Source organism: Gnatocerus cornutus, unplaced genomic scaffold, assembly GCF_029298725.1.
Source record: "Gnatocerus cornutus isolate USDA-ARS CGAHR unplaced genomic scaffold, icGnaCorn1.1 ctg00000023.1, whole genome shotgun sequence".
Classification (NCBI taxonomy): domain Eukaryota; kingdom Metazoa; phylum Arthropoda; class Insecta; order Coleoptera; family Tenebrionidae; genus Gnatocerus; species Gnatocerus cornutus.
This window is the reverse complement of record NW_028275375.1, coordinates 5,538,988-5,555,631: the sequence shown is the minus strand read 5'-3', so window position 1 is coordinate 5,555,631 and position 16,644 is coordinate 5,538,988. Positions and strand designations below refer to the sequence as shown.

Below are 16,644 nucleotides of genomic sequence, written 5' to 3'. Positions count from 1 at the left end.
CCTTGCAGCATCTTAATGGTACACCCATTGGCTAAGATGTCCAAAAAGCGCTTGTCGTCGTTCAACATTGGGGGAGTCTGCAAGTTGTTGCATACAATTGAGGAAATCACTCATTCGCCGCTCCCAGAGTACAGTGAAGTGATCCAGGAGCATAACATCACGAAAAAGGTGCTGCTTCACTGCATCATGGATGAAAAAGGTAAAATTCAAACATGTTTTAAGTCGAAGTCGAAGTGTTCCTTTTTCCAGTGGTTGAAGATGTCGTTCAGTGACTGGGAAATGTTCAGAGTGTTGCTGATTGCATTGCGAGAGCACGAAGTTTGCAACGTTTTCAAACCTGATGAGTCTACGAGCAGAAAACGAGTGTTTCTCCAGAGAAGGCCCAAAGGAACTCAACCAACGGAAACAGCATCATCGAGATGCAGTTGTCAAGAAAGAAAATACTACAAAGGCTCTGAAGGTCATCTGGTGTCTTGTGAGATATTTTGTGAAGTCAAGGAAACATCAGGGAACGGAAGTTTATGGAGAATTTTCATTGGTCTCTTGAAAACGCGAGATTTTGAAATCTTACAATGCTGTATGGTTTGCTGCTTGTTCAGGAGGTATGCAAGGTTTGTTTTCTTTTCTCTCCATTCATGGTCTCACCTTAATCTTTCAGTTGCAGCTGAACAAGACTTTGTTCTACTCTTGGTGAAGAAACAGGCGCAAACAATTGAAAGCTTCGCCTAACGTGAAGAACCAGCAACTGAACAAAATGAGAAAGTCAGTCCTAACTGTACATAAAGCTTAAGAAAGGCAACAGCATTGAAGAGTTTTTTCAGGTGAGGTAACAAACACGTTCTTAAACTTAACTATTTCATACTTCTGGTAGGAACTAGAATGAAGAAGAGAAGGACAGGAAAGAGTGTAGAGTGACAAGGATGTGAACGCAAGACTGACTCTGAAGTGGACTTGAGCAATCGCCTCGATGAAGCACAGCTGTCAGATAAGAAGATTGATGCAAATCTAGGGTCTCCTTTAATTAGAAAGAAGTCAATTTTAGGTTTTTTTTACTATGGTATTCGATTTATAGTTTTTGTAGCCATTCGATTGTTTTTGTGATCATTGTAGGAATTTTTATTGAGACTTAGGCTTTTTCTGGCATTCAATTGTTTTTTTTATGATTTTGGAAATTGCAAAATTTTCGACAATAGAAACTTTGCCTCTCAAAATTTGACCTAATTTTTTTTGTGGGCCGTTTTTAGTTCAACCATTCTCTCACCAGAGGGCTAAAATTGTGGTTTGAAACTTGGCTAACCAATTTAGCACGGATTCTTACCACAATTTTTTGAGTAAGCGCCGCCTGGTGGAATAATGCCGAACTATTTAGTTCAACCATTCTCTCACCAGAGGGCTAAATTTTTGGTTTGAAACTTGGCTAACCAATTTAGCACGGATTTTTACCACAATTTTCTTGAGTAAGCGCCACCTGGTGGAATAATGCCAAACTATTTAGTTCAACCATTCTCTCACCAGAGGGCAAAATTTTTGGTTTGAAACTTGGCTAACCAATTTAGCACGGATTTTTACCACAATTTTCTTGAGTAAGCGCCACCTGGTGGAATAATGCCAAACTATTTAGTTCAACCATTCTCTCACCAGAGGGCTAAATTTTTGGTTTGAAACTTGGCTAACCAATTTAGCACGGATTTTTACCACAATTTTCTTGAGTAAGCGCCACCTGGTGGAATAATGCCGAACTATTTAGTTCAACCATTCTCTCACCAGAGGGCTAAAATTTTGGTTTGAAACTTAGCTATCCAATTTAGCACGGATTTTTACCACAATTTGTCGAGTAAGCGCCATCTGGCGGAATAATGCCGAACTATTTACCAACTTGGATAAATTTTTGCATGAAAACGACTACTAACCGAAAAAAGGAAAGAAAACAAGTTTAAACTTTATGTATGTAAGCAAATGAGCAAATTCTAAATCGTACAAAAACATAGCAAATTACATTATTTTGACTAACAACATAATGTGAGCAAAAACTTCAAACTCCTACACTTTGCCATGTCCTCCTCTTCTTAATCCCTCCATCTTCTTCTTCCTGCAAGAAGTGTAAAAAAGTTTCATCAGGAACATGTTACCTTACCTGAATGTGCAGCTGAGACTGTCACTCTGTAGTTAATTGCTCCTTCTTTGACCAAGAGGAAGGACAACAAAGTTGTGTTCAGCTGCAACTAAGAGATTAAGGTGAGACCATAAAAAGAAAACAAACAAACCTTCCGTCCGTCCTGAAAAAGCACGATGCATTCAGCATTCTAAATCTCGCGTTTTCAAGAAACCAATGAAAATTCTCTATAAACTTCCTTCCGTTCCCTGATGTTTTCTTGACTTCACAAAACAGCTTACAAGACAGAAGGTGTCCTCCAAAGCCGTATCCGTTGGGTCTTCTCTAAAAGGACACTCCTCGTTTTCTGTTTGTAGACTCATCAGGTTGAAAAACGTTGCAAACTTCGTGCTCCCGCAATGAAATCAGCAACACTTTGAACATCTCCCAATCACTGAACGACATCTTCAACAACCGGAAAAAGAACATTTGATTTCGACTTAAAACATGTTTGAATTTTACCTTTTTCATCAACGTTGCAGGAAAGCAGCACCTTTTTCGTGATGTTATGTTCCTGTATCACTTCACTGAACTTTGGGAGCGCTGAATGAGTGGTTTCTTCAATTCTGTGCAATAAGTTACAGACTCCTTCAACGTTGAGCGACGACAACCGCCTTTTCGACATCTTAGGCTATGGGTGGTACCATCAAGATGCTGCAAGGTGTGTGTAGTCAATAGACTCAGTCTCTAAACTCTGGTAATGAAGTTGGAACCTGAAATACCACAAAACATTTTAAAGCAGTGATTCAAACAATTTTCAGCTTACCTGCGTTTAAAAATTTCAATGAAGACCCATAAATTTGTTGCAAATCAACTCCAACTACAAATAGCTTCAAATAAAGTTCTTAACTTGCGCAATTTCTTTCATAGCACTCCCGGAAAATTAAGAAAGTGAACAGTGAAGAATTCTTGTGCAAGCAGCATCATTGTTATCATTTGTTGAATTCTGAAAATAGATTTTAATTAGTAAAAACTGTGACGCTTGAACATGCATCATGTAGGCAACCAATAATACATGTAAATATTTTCGTGGTAGTATAGTAACTTTTGTTTTCTTAGGTTGATACCAGTTTGCACTAATCGTTCAACCAATCAAAAATAAGCAAGTTTTGACTACTTCAAGTCTAGTGGAAATTGAACACAAAGGAGGGAAATTCAAATTTTAGTAACATAACCTAAAATGATTTTTGAAACTCACTCTGTTAAAATAGGAAGAATTGGGACCTCGCATTTCCTTCAGACTTTAGCGCTTAAGAACACTGACTGTGCATGTCACGTTTCTGAGTCCACATCCCAATCATCCCAAATTCTGCACTATTCCATGTTCTTCTCTCCTTCCTCCACTGAACAAGAAGTGTAAAAAAGTTTCATTAGGAACATTTTGTTAACTTATCCGAGAAACATTTTTCATTGTAAATGCAGCCTTTCTTGATTTTTATGTAGAAGCAGCTGTACTTCTCTCACTGTCTGTAGTTGTTGGTTGGTTGTACATATCAGGCAAAGCTTTGATTTGTTTGCGCCTGCTTCTGACAAAAATACAAAATACAAAAATACAAAAATACAACAAAGTCTTGTTCAGCTGCAAGAGAAAAAAAATAAAAATGAGATCATCAATGGAGTGAAAAGAAAACCAACCTTTCATCCTTCCTAATTAAGTAGGAAAAAAAATTTTCATCCTCTACTTTTTGATGTTTTCATAACTTCACAAAATAGCTCAAAAGCTAGCAGACTTCCTCCATAGCCTTTGCTGCATGTATTTTCTTTCTTGACAACTTCAACACTCCTAAAATACCACAAAGCATTTTAAAGCTGTGATTCCAACAATTTTCTGCTTACCTGCATTTAAGAATTTCAATGAGGACTCATAAATTTGTGCAAACCCAGATTCTGTTGTACCATTCCCAAAAAATAGAAAAGTTGACAGTAAAGAATTTTGTTGGTTTCTTCATGCAAAAGCAACTGGAACTTTCTCATTCTGTGCAGTTGTTGCTTCTTAACGTCAGGTGAAGCTGTCAATTGACTGCACCTGCTCCAGACCCAAAGTACAACAAATTCTTCTTCAGCTGCAACAGACAAATGAAGAGAAGACCATGATTGGCGAAAAAAGAAAACAAACAAACCTTCCATCCTTCATAAACAAGCAGTATAGCAGTCAGCATTGTAGATTTCGCGTTTTCAAGAAACCAATGAAAATTCTTCACAAACTTCCCTTTCCTGATGTTTTCTTGACTTCACAAAACAGCTCACAAGACACCAGATGTCCTCCAGAGACGTTTCTGTTAGTTAAGTTTCTTTAAGTCTTCTCTGAAAGAACACTCCTCGTTTTCTGCTCATCAGGTTTGAAAACGTTGCAAACTTCGTGCTCCCCCAATGAAATCAGCAACAGATTGAACATATCCCAATCTCTGAACGACATCTTCAACAACTGGAAAAACAACACTTGACTTTGACTTTAAACATGTTTGAATTTTACCTTTTTCATCCACGTTGCAGTGAAGCAGCACCTTTTTCGTGATGTTAAGCTCCTGTATCACTTCACTGTACCACAGCATAGGAATACAATATCTCTCTATGGTGTGAAGAATTGGCGCTGGAAGCGCTGAATAAGTGGTTTCTTCAATTGTGTGCAATAAGTTGCAGACTTCTTCAACGTTGAGCGACGACAACCGTCGTTAGGACATTAGACCACGGGTGGTCCCATCAAGATGCTGTGTGTAGTCATGAGAAGACCATCATCCATACACTCAGTCTCTTAATAATAATTCAGAATCCACAAACTTGTTGCAAATCGATTTCACCACCAACTTCAAACAGATTCAAATAAAGTTCTTAACTTGCGTAACTTGATTCGTAGCATTCCCAGATACATGAAAAAAGTAGACAGTCAAGAATTCTGTTGGTTTCTTGGGCAAGCAGCAGTGTTGTTCCTTATTTGTTGTACTCTGAAAACAAGTTTTAATTAGTAATGTGAATTCTAACGCCTGAACATGCAGCACGTAGGCAACCAATAATACATCTTAATAATTTCGTGGTAGTATAGTAACTTTTGTTTTCTTGGGTTGATGGCAAGACGCACTATTCATTCAACCAATCAAAAATAAGCATGTCTTGTCACGTCAAGTCTAGTGGAAATTGTAATTGCAAATTAACTTAAAATTGAAACTCACTCTGTTAAAATAATGGAATTGGCATCTCGCTTTGTCGCCTTTTCTTCAGACTTTAGCACTCTGGGGATTAAACTCGACTTTGTGCAGGTTACGTTGGCTTCTTTGTACTTCGTCAACTTTTTGAATCACTTCCGTTCTTGTCCCTAAAGTAGAAGATTAGTTAGATTAAAAAAACCTGACGCAACGTTTATAAGTATCAGAGTTTCTTATTATGGTTTTTCTTAACAATTAAGCAACAACTTTCCACGTAAAAACCATTTTCGCATTAAAATAAGGTTAGATCAAATCACCTCGGTCGTAATTTGAAAACTTGGATAAACATGAAAAACGGTAACTTCCACTTACACATAACACCAGGCTCTAAACTCAGACACTTTTTAAAGACATGAAAGCCCCAACAAGACTAATAATCGATTTGAAACCGCAACTCGATTTGTAAACATTGCGAGAAGTTTTTGCTTTAAAGCCACCTAGCGGAATAACGCCGAAGTTGACAGTTCACCCGTCCTCTCACCAGATAGCGAAACTTTTGGTTGGAAGTTTAGGCCACTAGATCAAAATTTCTATTTATTTTATTTATAAAAACCGTTTTTTTTTAAACCACCAACACCGCAATCTTCCCCTGCATTTTTTTTCAAATTTTTGTATGGCACTTATTCTTATGTAAAAAATCGCGAGAAAAACGATGGCGCAAACCGCAACTCGGTATCTGAAATAGTTTCCAAGATATCAAGCACGAATTGTTTTGAACCTTCAAAAATTTGGCCTTCTGGCAAAAACCCAAAAATTCAAACGGCCATAACTCAGTTACTTGTTGACGAAAATTCAAAAGTTCTCATGTTTTTAGATTCAACGTGACATTCTGCGTAAAATGAGACCAAAATTTGTAGAGTTTGCTTAATAAATAAACAAGGCATTGGCCAAAAACTGTTTTGAAAACGTCATTTTGGGGTGATTTTCAGTCAATGTTTTCAAAATGAAAACGACGTTTAATAGCTTTGAATTATACGTGAGTCGAAAAAGAAGCTCAAAATATATCTACTGGCCAAATTTGAGATCTATGGGACAAATAGTTTACGAGTTATGGCCAAAAATAAAAAAAATAAAAAAATTTTGGGATTTTAAGAAAGTTTTCTTACGTAAAATGAGCCGAGGAAAGCGATGGCGCAAAGGGTTGCTCAATATTTCTAATAGTTTTCGAGATGTTTAACTTTCAAAATTAGAAAAATAAAAATCAAACATCCAAAACTTTGATCGGCCAAACCTCAGTTTTTTGTCAAATTTAAATTTTGAGCACAGATTTGGAATCTGTGCAAAATTTCGCGTAAAAAGAGCTAAAATAACGCGAGTTTATTCCAAAAATAAACGAGATGTCGACAGAAATAGATTTTCATTCTTACTTTTTGCATATGTAGCCTCAGCACACTTCGAAACACATCATCCTCTTCCTCCTGCACTCATTTTCAGAAATAATTGTACATTTGGTTTAATTAAAGTACTAATTACACTTCACACAGACTTTACTAACTAGACGCTAATAAATCACAACAAATTTGGATTCCAAGAAACTACGCATGATATTTTAAATTACTTTTTGAAATCAAGACTGCTCTTCATATAAGTTACCTAGCGCCACCTTGATCAGAATACGCGAGCACACGACCTGCTGTATATCTACGACCTGTGCAACATCTCATTTCCCCGCATCAAGAATGTTTCCGAGAAAACGCATTTTTTTGCCGAGGAGGGCGCCACTGCTCGGGCGCTTTTGACATTGTTGACAAATTGAATTTTGGGGTTAGTAAGATTTTTGACTTTTGAAAGCTACAAAAAACACAAACGTAGAACAAAGTAACGATCGTAAACAAAGCACACAACGAAAACTTGAAAAAGCAACAAACAACGTGTAATAATTTCAATATTCAAACTTAAAATTTGAAATGTCAAAAACAATGTTGGTAATAAACCCAATATGGTAAAATGTTCCCAAAAGTGCCCGAGCAGCAGCGCTTTCCAAAGCATATGCGGAGAAACAGTGGAACTACACGAATGCACAGGTCGTAGATATACAGCAGGTCGTGCGCGAGCAGTAATTTATGTTACGACCAGATTGTTGTAGATGGCGGTAAAGTCGCCGACAAATTTGACAGCTTGACAGTTGTGTAATCAATTGTCATTAAGTTTTTTCTTCATTCCAGAACAAGCATTTCGGTAAGATTGTCATCATTTTTTACAACAACCTGTTGCAAGAAACCCCATGTTCCATAATATATTAAATTTAGAACCCCCATCAAACCTAACCTCACTTTTTGTGCCGGTTTCGAGACCTTGGCCCCTTCCCCACCACTAATTCCTTCTTGCCCTTGAGCCCGCAATGATAATCACTCCCATTATCAGTTCTGCTTAGTCACTTGCCTCTTCTAGAACAAAATGCCGACCAAAGCTGTGTGCGTCCTCAACGGTGAAGTTAAAGGAACCATTTTCTTCACCCAAGAAAACGGCAACTCGCCTGTCTCAGTAACGGGCGAAGTCACCGGTCTGAAAAAAGGCTCTCACGGTTTCCACATCCACGAATTCGGTGACAACACCAATGGGTGCATCTCCGCCGGCGCTCATTTCAACCCGCATGGAAAGGATCATGGGGGCCCAACTCACGACGTGCGTCATGTTGGAGATCTGGGGAATGTAGAAGCTGGAGGTGATGGAGTTGCCAAAGTGAATATCACAGACAAGCATATTTCTTTGCAAGGAGAACATAGCATCATTGGACGCACTTTGGTTGTTCATGCTGATCCTGACGATTTGGGACAAGGGGGACATGAATTGAGCAAAACTACAGGAAATGCTGGCGCTCGTTTGGCTTGTGGGGTTGTTGGGATTACTAAAGCCTAAACAAGTTTTGATTTCACCTTTTTTTTATTACTATAAGTAAATTTGTTCTTTAGGATTTTTAGGTAGATGGTGAGAATTTTTAATTTTTTTTGTGGTTGAGTTTTTTAACATGTGAAGAGTCAACTGATAAACAAGATACCAGTGTTATGTAATAGGGTCCTTGATAATAAAATACTAATTATAGATACCTATATTTTTTATTGTTATCACGACGTAATAAATGCCAGCAAAAAAGTACATTTGCGTTTGATTTTTTATGGGCTATCATGGAAAATTTTGGTGCTTGCACCGCAAACTCTTCTTTTGTGTGAGTCAGCAAAATGCCACTTTATTGGACGATAGTCTTGTAGTTCCTTTAGTGGATTTGTCACGTCTTGAAACCAAATTTTGCGGACTAGGCAGACAAAATAATTTTTCTTCGGTTTTTGGATTATAAATGGAACGAAAAATTAGCTTATTATTGTTATATTTTAAATTTTATACATGTTATAAAAGTATAAAAATGCCTACATTTTGGGTATCTAAACTCTGGAATTATTAGCATGAACGTAGTGGAATAAAACGACGAGTAAAAAGAGGACTACTCCTAAAGCATTGGATAATACGGCTAAATGGACGTCTGTAACCATCCTGTAATAAAAAAAGTCAATATTAGGTATGAAAAGGTCATTTTAAACAAAGAACTGTGAGAAACTTTAAATAATTTACAAGAAATTTAAATAATTACGAATAAAAAAAAAACAGAAAACTTTATTATCGACTATCGTCTGTTGCTAGATATCGCCACAGTTTTCAACGTCCTTGTGTAAATACAGCTCAAAATTTTGACTTTTCTCACTTAAAACCGTGAGAATTGTACAATTCCTCGTGTTTCCAAACTTTTACCGCATTTTAAATGCTTGCAAAGCTACTACAGTCTGCCGGTAAGCCCCATTTTCCAATTCATTTTCAGCGTTCAAAAAACTGCACTAAACCCCACAAAAATCTCATTAGACTCACTTTTCAGTCCCTGAAAACAAGACAAGTAATAAAAACTGGTGCCCCACAAAATTACACGATTTTGTGACAGTTGCACGGTGACAGGTGTCAATTGACCGGCTTCCCACTTTTAGCGCTAGATGGCGCTTCTGAATTTTTAGAAAATCATTTAAATTTTTGAGCGCAACTTTTTTATTATCCTGGAAATAAAACTCCGAGTCTAGTTTATAATTTATTAGACATATAGTTCTGAATCAGGATACAATGAGAACAAACGCCGCATTCTCTCGCTTGAACTCAGAGCGAATTCTTCCCTAAAATCGTCTAAAACTTAACTCACATAAAATTTATAAATCGTAATAACATCTTAGATAAAGATTTGAAGGTTGCGAAACCACAACGAAAATAAAAACACCATTACATACAGGAACAAAAATTCGTAACGAGTTTTTAGTACCAATTCCACCTTATTATCACGTACACAAGAATGAATGCAAGTGTAAACTCTAAATTGTAAGGACTAGAATCTGACATTTACATTAAAACTACAGTATAATATAAATAAATTTGGTCCTTAGGCAAAAAACTCGCTTTTACTCGACATCTCGTATTCGAGTTCCTCATTCTTGTACATATCAATCATTTTCTGAATATCATGTGACAACATTTCCAACTGTTTATCATGTTTTATTCTCAACTTATCCTTTTCTTTCAACTGCTTGTTGGACGCCGCCTTTCGTTCCTCCAAGAACCGTTTCGTGTTGTTCTGTTGCTTCTCTTTCAACCGGCGTTCTTTGTCCCGTTTGGTCTTGAGGTTTTTATCATTGGTGACCTGAAATTCAACGTGAAATTATTGCACAGTTAGTCGGGCTACCACCTCTTTGGCTGTTTCAACGGAAATCTTCGCTTGTTGGCTGTTGATCTCCTTCATTTCTCTGTCATGTTTTGCTTCGAGTTGCTTCATCTGACTCGCTTGTAAAATTTGCATGTGACGTTTTAAAGCATCGCGTTGTTCATCCAACTGGTTGCGTAAAAACTCCCATTCTTGTTTTCGGTGGCGCTCCATGAGGGAACTCCATTCCAAAGTCTGCTCGGTCACCAGTTTGCGCACTGATGGGTCGTTCACAAGGTCGCTTTTACTGAAAGAAATGATAGAAATCTACATTTACAAACATCCAAACAGAAACTTACTTTTTGCCCTTGATCAACTTATCCACAGCCGCGCATTGCGCCTTTTGTATTCCTAGTTTCTCCTTCGATTGCTTCTTTTTCAACGTATCGTACTCCTTTTGTTGTTTCTTCGTTGTTTTCTGGAACGCCTTGTCTTGCTTGATCGATTCGATGGTGATGGGTTCGAAAACCAACTGTTCTTCCTTTTTCTCCAGGCGTTCCTTCTCCTTTTTGTCGAGTCCTTTGTCGGTGACTTCGATGCCCATCGACGACATTTGTTCGTTTTGTTTCTGTTGAGCACCTCGGAATCCCCGGGGATCACTCAGCGCGTCCATGAAGTCCTCAAATCCATCAGGAACGTAGATCTTCAACTCGATATTGCAGAACAACATTGGAAGCGACATGGGGAAGTTTGCTTCAGTTCTTAGAGAAATATGCCGGTAGCCAGCTTGCAACCCATCGAGGGGTAGAATCCTCTGACCCAGAAGTCTGTTGTTTTCGTCGTACACTCCAAATCTCAAGACGGCCAAGTCAGGAAGGACCACTTTTCTGAAGAGGAAAGGTTCCTCGTTATAGACCGGATTTAGGCCATTTGAAGGGACCATTCTCGTACGGAATTCTCTTCTTATGGTGTCCGTTGGCAGCCCATACATGTCCACTTCCACGTAGGTACCAACTTTCTTGTCCGACAAAAACTGGCCAGCAATCACTTGGACTGAGCACTGAGCAGCGATCACTCCATCCACAGGACTCTCAGCGAAAGGATCAAACGTCCTGTCGTGTCTTCGCATGAAATCCGGCTTCAACAAGTACCCGCAGTTACCATTGTACTCGAATTTCCCTTGGTTTAGTTGCATGGGCAAATCGGACGTTTGGAAATTCAGAGACACCATCTGACAACCGGCGTTCCAGAAGACTTGCGGCATATAATTGGAAGAGTTTGCTCGGGCCCCGCTTGGGTAGATGCGGGACATTTGGCGTTTGTTGTAATTGACGAATTCGATTGATTGGCACTTGAGGAGACCCAGACCGACGGGTTCCGAGAAACTCGACATGTTGTGGTGGATCTTTCGCTCTGAAAATCGCCGATAGGTAAAGAAGTGACACGAGCGAACTTACTTTCGGAGTTTTCGAAGCTTTGGAATTTGATCGGCTGCGCGTAGTTGACCATCGAACTCAACCAAGGATGGACGTTGGTGGTGGAGCCCACGTATACCACGCTGGGGGCGCCAATGTCGCCTTCCCCCGGAGTAATATCAGGCGCCGGAGTCTAAAAACAACTACAATCCTCGATGCTTTTCTCTAGTTTACTTACTTCAGCCGAGATGTCTGGGGGAAGAGGCCTATCGGCTGACGCACTCGCATCTTCTTTTTCTTCGTCCTCGATGACAAATTGCCCCTTTCTGAACAACTCCAGCTCCTGTTTCTCCACTTCCGGTCGCAGTCTCTTGTTCTTAATCAAAATCTTCCTTTTTAGAGACGACGGTGGGGGTAAGGGGATTTCCGGCTCCAAAGGAAAATCCTCCAGTGGTTCCTTCAATAATAAATCCCCCAGAATTTCATCGCAGTACCTCGCCAGTTTGTACTGCTGCGTCTTGCAGCAGTGGTTTTCAAAAGACAAGATCACAGGGTAATCAGAAGTGACAAACGCTGTGTCTCTGATGGCGTAAATCACGTCTTTGAAAAGAATGTCGGTGCACATGGCCCTACCATGCGTGATTATCGGTTCTTCGTCTTCGCCTTTGCCGTCCCAACAATCCAATTCCACGCACCGACATCCTGCTAACAGGACCTGTCTGTACATCTCCACTGAAGATTTCCCTCCGAATTGTCGACCACTTAGATACGTATTATGACTAGAATTTATATAATAAGCGCAAAGGGGTTGGTCCATGTCCATGTAGATATCCAAGCGGTCCAAGAAAACCGGCGCGTTTTCGTCCGACATCAGATAACGAATCAATCCGTCTTTGGTCAGCCGATTCGCTGTTCTCGCCGCCTCATCTTGCTCGTAAGTCGCGATGATCTCAGAGGCCCTCTTGGCGTCGTAATGAGGATAAAGGATTTCGTTAAGACGAGGATCTCTTTGCTTCTCGTTCAAGAAGTTGATCATTTGGTCGAGATTCATATAATCAGCCTTCCCTTGCGTTCTGTAAAAGAATGTTAAAAGAGTCGGTGACACGGATGGTGGAGTTACATGGTCCTGAAGAGCTCCTCGATGTCGTTCCGCGGACAAATCTTATGATACAAAGCATAAAACTTATCAAACGTGAAGTCCTCAGGTTCGATCACGTCGTTCTTCCCTCCTGGGAGATTCAACTCCGACAGACACTGATAGACGAGCTTCTCGGTTTTTCCGGAGGCGAAAGTCCGCGCGACTACTTTCACCGGGACTTTTCCCCGGGCGTCCACCATAAATCCCAGTCGCATCCAACTAAAGATTGCGAAATTAGACGAGGATAAAAACGGGAGGAATAAAGGATAAAAGCTACAAGCGATGCGTGTGGCCCCCGACTATCTACCAAAAACCAACTCAAAGTAGAAAACTCACTGTTTCATCAGGGCAGTTCTCGGGCAAACATTAACAACTTTATTGTTGTGAGTAATACTTCTTAAACCTTGCTGCCAGAGCTGTTTGTTGCAGAAGCCATGCAAAAAATAAAAGATCAAAGATGTTGCGTAACGAAGAAAAAACATGCTGAGGCGGTTAATGGGAATTTTGAGACGTTCACATGCGGTTTTGTTAACAGGTAAAAAGGTGACCAACTTACTGCTTTTTCAAACATGTCATGGGACAGAAGTTATTGGCTTTCACGTTATGAGTAATCTTTCGCAAACCGTCCAACCACACCTTCAAATACGTTCAAGTATTATTAGAGGAGATGACAGAGAACCGACAGAAGAGGGACTTTTCTGGCGGTTCTGTTCGTAATCGCACCTGTGGCAGGGCTACGAGTACTATTGGGGCCTTTGGCTGAACATCATTAACCCTTTAACTGTTGTAAACTTATATGTACGTTTTGCCATTTTCCTTAGAAAATGCAAATGATAAGAATTTGAGATTTTGGGGGCAAAAGTTAGTAGATAAGACGAATCGAATAAATAGATTCACATTTAACACCTTCCGGATTGGCTACTGTTTTTTCGTCTTTACTCGATTATTTTTTGAGCTAGAAAATTAGAAAATTTTTGTTTCGAAATTTTGCTTCAGAATTGTTGCCTCCATAAGCCTTTTTTCTCTGGGTCACGAGTTCTGGACATACGTTTATAACAGTTAAAGGGTTAAGAGAAAACGTACACTTTAGCGGACTAGTCCCTCGTCTGATATTGCGCAAAAAGACATTATCGGACGTAACTAAAGTAAATTACTAACATGAATTCTATTTTTTCTCAACTGGGGATCTTCCTTTTTGACCAAGACCTTGATATAGCGGCAATAAAATGATTGATTATTGATCTGAAGCAACAGATAAATATAACTTTGTTTGAGCTAATTTTGTAGTTTGTGAATATGAATAATTCCGCTGCAGAACTTGTTGATTATTATCACAAACCGCATTGGCGTGGGTCTGAATATAAATGATGATATAAAACTTGTACTTGAACAAATAGCAAAAATCCAGTTTTCTCGTTTTGAACATAACTAATCCATTTTCCATTTTTAGCAGCGTCCAGTAATTACATGTGTAATCACTACAATAAAATTGCTATTTCCAACAACAAAAACACGAGCAATTAAAATCAATTAAGCACCATTCCAAGTGCATGAATTATCATGAAATTAGAGTCTACACACTTTTAGTGTGGTTTTAAATCCAATCATGGCCTAAACAACCTCTTTACCTTCGCAGTGTCGCTATCAGGACAGACAATATGCTGATAATTGATGTTGATATAATCCGTGCCGCTGCAAATAGTCAAAGACTTCTCCTCAAGATCAGCCCCATGTTTAGCAACTAACGACGCACACAACTTCGGATCTTTCGGGACCCCCCCGGCGCGGACGTCGCTGACTTGACACAACTCGATGACATCTCCTTCCTGTGGAAACACTTCTAAAAGGGGGCTCACACCTCATTTACAACAAACCCTGTTTTCGCTCTTCCAATAAATGAAGAATCCGTACTCGTCGACACGGAACAACACGTATTGCTCCAATTCCGTGTTGTCCTTTTCCTCGGTCCATCTGTCCATAATACAGCCATTCCGGAGGGGCTCTGGCACGGGGATGTGCCAGTCGAATTCGAATTTCTTCGTCATGGTAAACTGAGCAAAATGTCGGTTAAAGGACGTTCATTGCGGGTTTTACGCAATGTGTTTTGATCGGAAATTAAAAAAATAAAGCGGCGAGCACGAAAAACTCATCTTTCTGCAAATGACATGTTTATTTACTAGAAGCAAGACGTCATAGTTACGTCAGACGTCAATAGTGCGCGGCGCGAAGTTTGAATTTTGATGTGCTTCCTCCGTCTTTCAAAGAATTGCGGCTTCTAAGCCAATATAATTGAAAAAACGGTGTAAAAAGACAAGTTTAGTTGTCTCCACGTATAAACTTTCTGTAAATTAAATCAAACTTCAATAATAACGGTTTTTGACAAAAACGTGTTTTCTTGGTTGCCTACATTTTACAAATTTTGAATTAGAAAAAAAAAACAATTTAAATTTTTTGAACTAAATTGGGCAGAAACACAATTCAACTGTAATCGTTTCATTATTTTACCAGTTTTTCTTGTTACAAAGTTATCAAACACCCAACACTGATAACGAGCCCATTATATTCAATGCCAACCGCTGAAATGGTGTTTCATATCGTTAATTGATAATTATAATATCAAAACCGTCCAACATTCAATTCATGGTTGAATAATTACAAAAACGTGAGTTTATTGTCTAAATAACGATCAAAAACATAATAAAATTGTCTCTAAAGCGGTTACTGACTCCGATAGAGCAAAAAGTTCATTTCAGTTTCAACGAAATTAAAAAATTATTGAGTTTAGCCACGGGTTTGTTTTTAAGAATGTTTACGAAACACAATAATGGAGTTATTTAAAAGTTCCACTTACCAAACTCTTCACATTCCTCCAACAATTTCCGCACGACTGAGACTCGTGTCCGCCGCTTAGCACTCTTATGGTTGCAATAATTAAATTAAAACAATCAATACTTTAATGTTGTAATCCTTTTCAGGTGGTTTATTGGCACATTACGCAACAGTTACAATACAATCCGATCAAATGACACTTTTAATCGTCGCTGATTCTATGATTTTGATTTGTTAGATCCTAAAATGCTATAATATGGATATAATCCTATTAAATTTTCATCTATGTCTTGATAAGCTGTGGAAGAGCTTCCTCCGATTAAGGGAACTCGGTCTAATAAAGAGGGACATGGCGACGATGCTGCCAAAGGTTGTCCCATCCCTTCATAAGGGGGTACATCTGGGGAACGCGGCGACGACGCAGCCATAGGTCGTCCCATATCTTTATAACTCTTAGGATCCTCTTGAGCGGGACGTGGCGTCGACGCTGCTAAAGGTCGTCCCATGTCTTTATAACTCTTTGGATCCTCTTGAGCGGTACGTTTCGACGACGCACCCATAGGTCGTCCCATATCTTTATAACTCTTTGGAAACTCTTGAGGCAAAGATCGTCCCATGTCTCTATAACTCCTTGGATCCTCTTGAGGTTGACGTGGTGTCGACGCACCCATAGGTCGTCCCATTTCGTTATAACCCCTTGGAAACTCTTGAGCCAGAGGTTGTCCCATATCTCTATAACTCCTTGGATCCTCTTGAGCGCGACGTGGCGTTGACGCAGCCATAGGTCGTCCCATTTCGTTATAACCCCTTGGAAACTCTTGAGCCAGAGGTTGTCCCATGTCCCTATAACTCCTTGGATCCTCTTGAGCGCGACGTGGCGTTGACGCAGCCATAGGTCGTCCCATATCGTTATAACTCCTTGGAAAATCTTGAGGCAGAGGTTGCCCCATGTCTCTATAACTCCTTGGAAGCTCTTGAGAGGCAGGTTCTCCCATTCCTTCGTACGATGTCGGAACTTCCGTATTATTATACAGTCCCGAGACCTCCTGTTCTGCAGCGAAGTGAAGACGCTCAACAGCAATGGCCATCCAGTCAGCCACCGCAATGAGGAAACATCCGAATGGGTCTAAAATCACCACTCAATTGAGAGAGTAACAAAGAAAACGTACCATTGCTGCAGCGACAGGGTATTTCAACGTCCAGGAGCTCGCACAACTGTTGAAGAAGAACATCGGATAAGT

General features: G+C 39.6%; 5 protein-coding genes across 9 annotated transcripts; 2 read left to right on the top strand and 3 right to left on the bottom strand.

The window, feature by feature from the left end:
- The first annotated feature begins 107 nt into the window (after nt 1–107).
- LOC148166590 (uncharacterized) lies at nt 108–1,127 on the top strand. Of its 2 annotated transcripts, none has more exons than XM_088049318.1 (4): nt 108–199; nt 250–602; nt 659–821; nt 872–1,127. In XM_088049318.1, the coding sequence occupies exons 1-3, from the start codon at nt 191–193 to the stop codon at nt 666–668; spliced, it is 372 nt and encodes a 123-aa protein (XP_087905444.1). In that variant the 5' UTR covers nt 108–190; the 3' UTR covers nt 669–821; nt 872–1,127. The 2 variants fall into 2 exon arrangements, with proteins under 2 accessions (XP_087905444.1, XP_087905443.1); XM_088049317.1 differs by having other exon boundaries at nt 250–611; nt 872–1,125.
- Nucleotides 1,128–1,945: 818 nt separating this feature from the next.
- LOC148166589 (kinase D-interacting substrate of 220 kDa-like) lies at nt 1,946–4,363 on the bottom strand. 4 transcript variants are annotated; one of them, XM_088049324.1, is made up of 7 exons: nt 3,788–3,931; nt 3,351–3,731; nt 2,919–3,098; nt 2,615–2,865; nt 2,265–2,557; nt 2,135–2,222; nt 1,946–2,089 (listed from the first exon to the last, which is right to left on the bottom strand). In XM_088049324.1, exons 4-5 carry the CDS (start codon nt 2,775–2,777, stop codon nt 2,544–2,546), a joined length of 177 nt encoding a protein of 58 aa, XP_087905450.1. In that variant the 5' UTR covers nt 2,778–2,865; nt 2,919–3,098; nt 3,351–3,731; nt 3,788–3,931; the 3' UTR covers nt 1,946–2,089; nt 2,135–2,222; nt 2,265–2,543. The 4 variants fall into 4 exon arrangements, with proteins under 4 accessions (XP_087905450.1, XP_087905449.1, XP_087905446.1 ...); XM_088049323.1 differs by having other exon boundaries at nt 1,951–2,089; nt 2,135–2,216; XM_088049320.1 differs by lacking the exons at nt 1,946–2,089; nt 2,135–2,222; nt 2,265–2,557 and adding exons at nt 3,989–4,215; nt 4,273–4,363 and having other exon boundaries at nt 2,773–2,865; nt 3,788–3,935.
- Nucleotides 4,364–7,418: 3,055 nt separating this feature from the next.
- LOC148166588 (superoxide dismutase [Cu-Zn]-like) lies at nt 7,419–8,448 on the top strand. The gene is made up of 2 exons (XM_088048557.1): nt 7,419–7,530; nt 7,744–8,448. The coding sequence occupies exon 2, from the start codon at nt 7,750–7,752 to the stop codon at nt 8,209–8,211; it is 462 nt and encodes a 153-aa protein (XP_087904683.1). The 5' UTR covers nt 7,419–7,530; nt 7,744–7,749; the 3' UTR covers nt 8,212–8,448.
- A 212-nt stretch (nt 8,449–8,660) lies between these two features.
- On the bottom strand, nt 8,661–9,321 carry LOC148166587 (dolichyl-diphosphooligosaccharide--protein glycosyltransferase subunit 4-like). The gene is made up of 2 exons (XM_088048558.1): nt 9,211–9,321; nt 8,661–8,841 (listed from the first exon to the last, which is right to left on the bottom strand). Exon 2 carries the CDS (start codon nt 8,838–8,840, stop codon nt 8,733–8,735), a length of 108 nt encoding a protein of 35 aa, XP_087904684.1. The 5' UTR covers nt 8,841; nt 9,211–9,321; the 3' UTR covers nt 8,661–8,732.
- An 87-nt stretch (nt 9,322–9,408) lies between these two features.
- Nucleotides 9,409–15,485, bottom strand: LOC148166586 (1-phosphatidylinositol 4,5-bisphosphate phosphodiesterase-like). Its single transcript, XM_088048556.1, has 10 exons — nt 15,426–15,485; nt 14,449–14,625; nt 14,203–14,400; nt 13,131–13,210; nt 12,557–12,793; nt 11,675–12,509; nt 11,479–11,629; nt 10,381–11,434; nt 10,067–10,328; nt 9,409–10,021 (listed from the first exon to the last, which is right to left on the bottom strand). Exons 2-10 carry the CDS (start codon nt 14,617–14,619, stop codon nt 9,764–9,766), a joined length of 3,246 nt encoding a protein of 1,081 aa, XP_087904682.1. The 5' UTR covers nt 14,620–14,625; nt 15,426–15,485; the 3' UTR covers nt 9,409–9,763.
- Nucleotides 15,486–16,644: the final 1,159 nt, after the last annotated feature.

What these genes read in the sequence shown, in the direction of transcription:
- LOC148166588 (XM_088048557.1), top strand. Translation starts at nt 7,750, where the DNA reads ATGCCGACCAAAGCTGTGTGCGTCCTCAACGGTGAAGTTAAAGGAACC.
- LOC148166587 (XM_088048558.1), bottom strand. Translation starts at nt 8,840, where the DNA reads ATGGTTACAGACGTCCATTTAGCCGTATTATCCAATGCTTTAGGAGTA.
- LOC148166586 (XM_088048556.1), bottom strand. Translation starts at nt 14,619, where the DNA reads ATGACGAAGAAATTCGAATTCGACTGGCACATCCCCGTGCCAGAGCCC. An exon ending in ATGACATGTTTGAAAAAGCA is followed by an intron (nt 12,794 to 13,130) that starts GTAAGTTGGTCA and finishes CGCAATCTTTAG; the next exon opens with TTGGATGCGACTGGGATTTA. An exon ending in GAGGAGCTCTTCAGGACCAT is followed by an intron (nt 12,510 to 12,556) that starts GTAACTCCACCA and finishes ATTCTTTTACAG; the next exon opens with AACGCAAGGGAAGGCTGATT.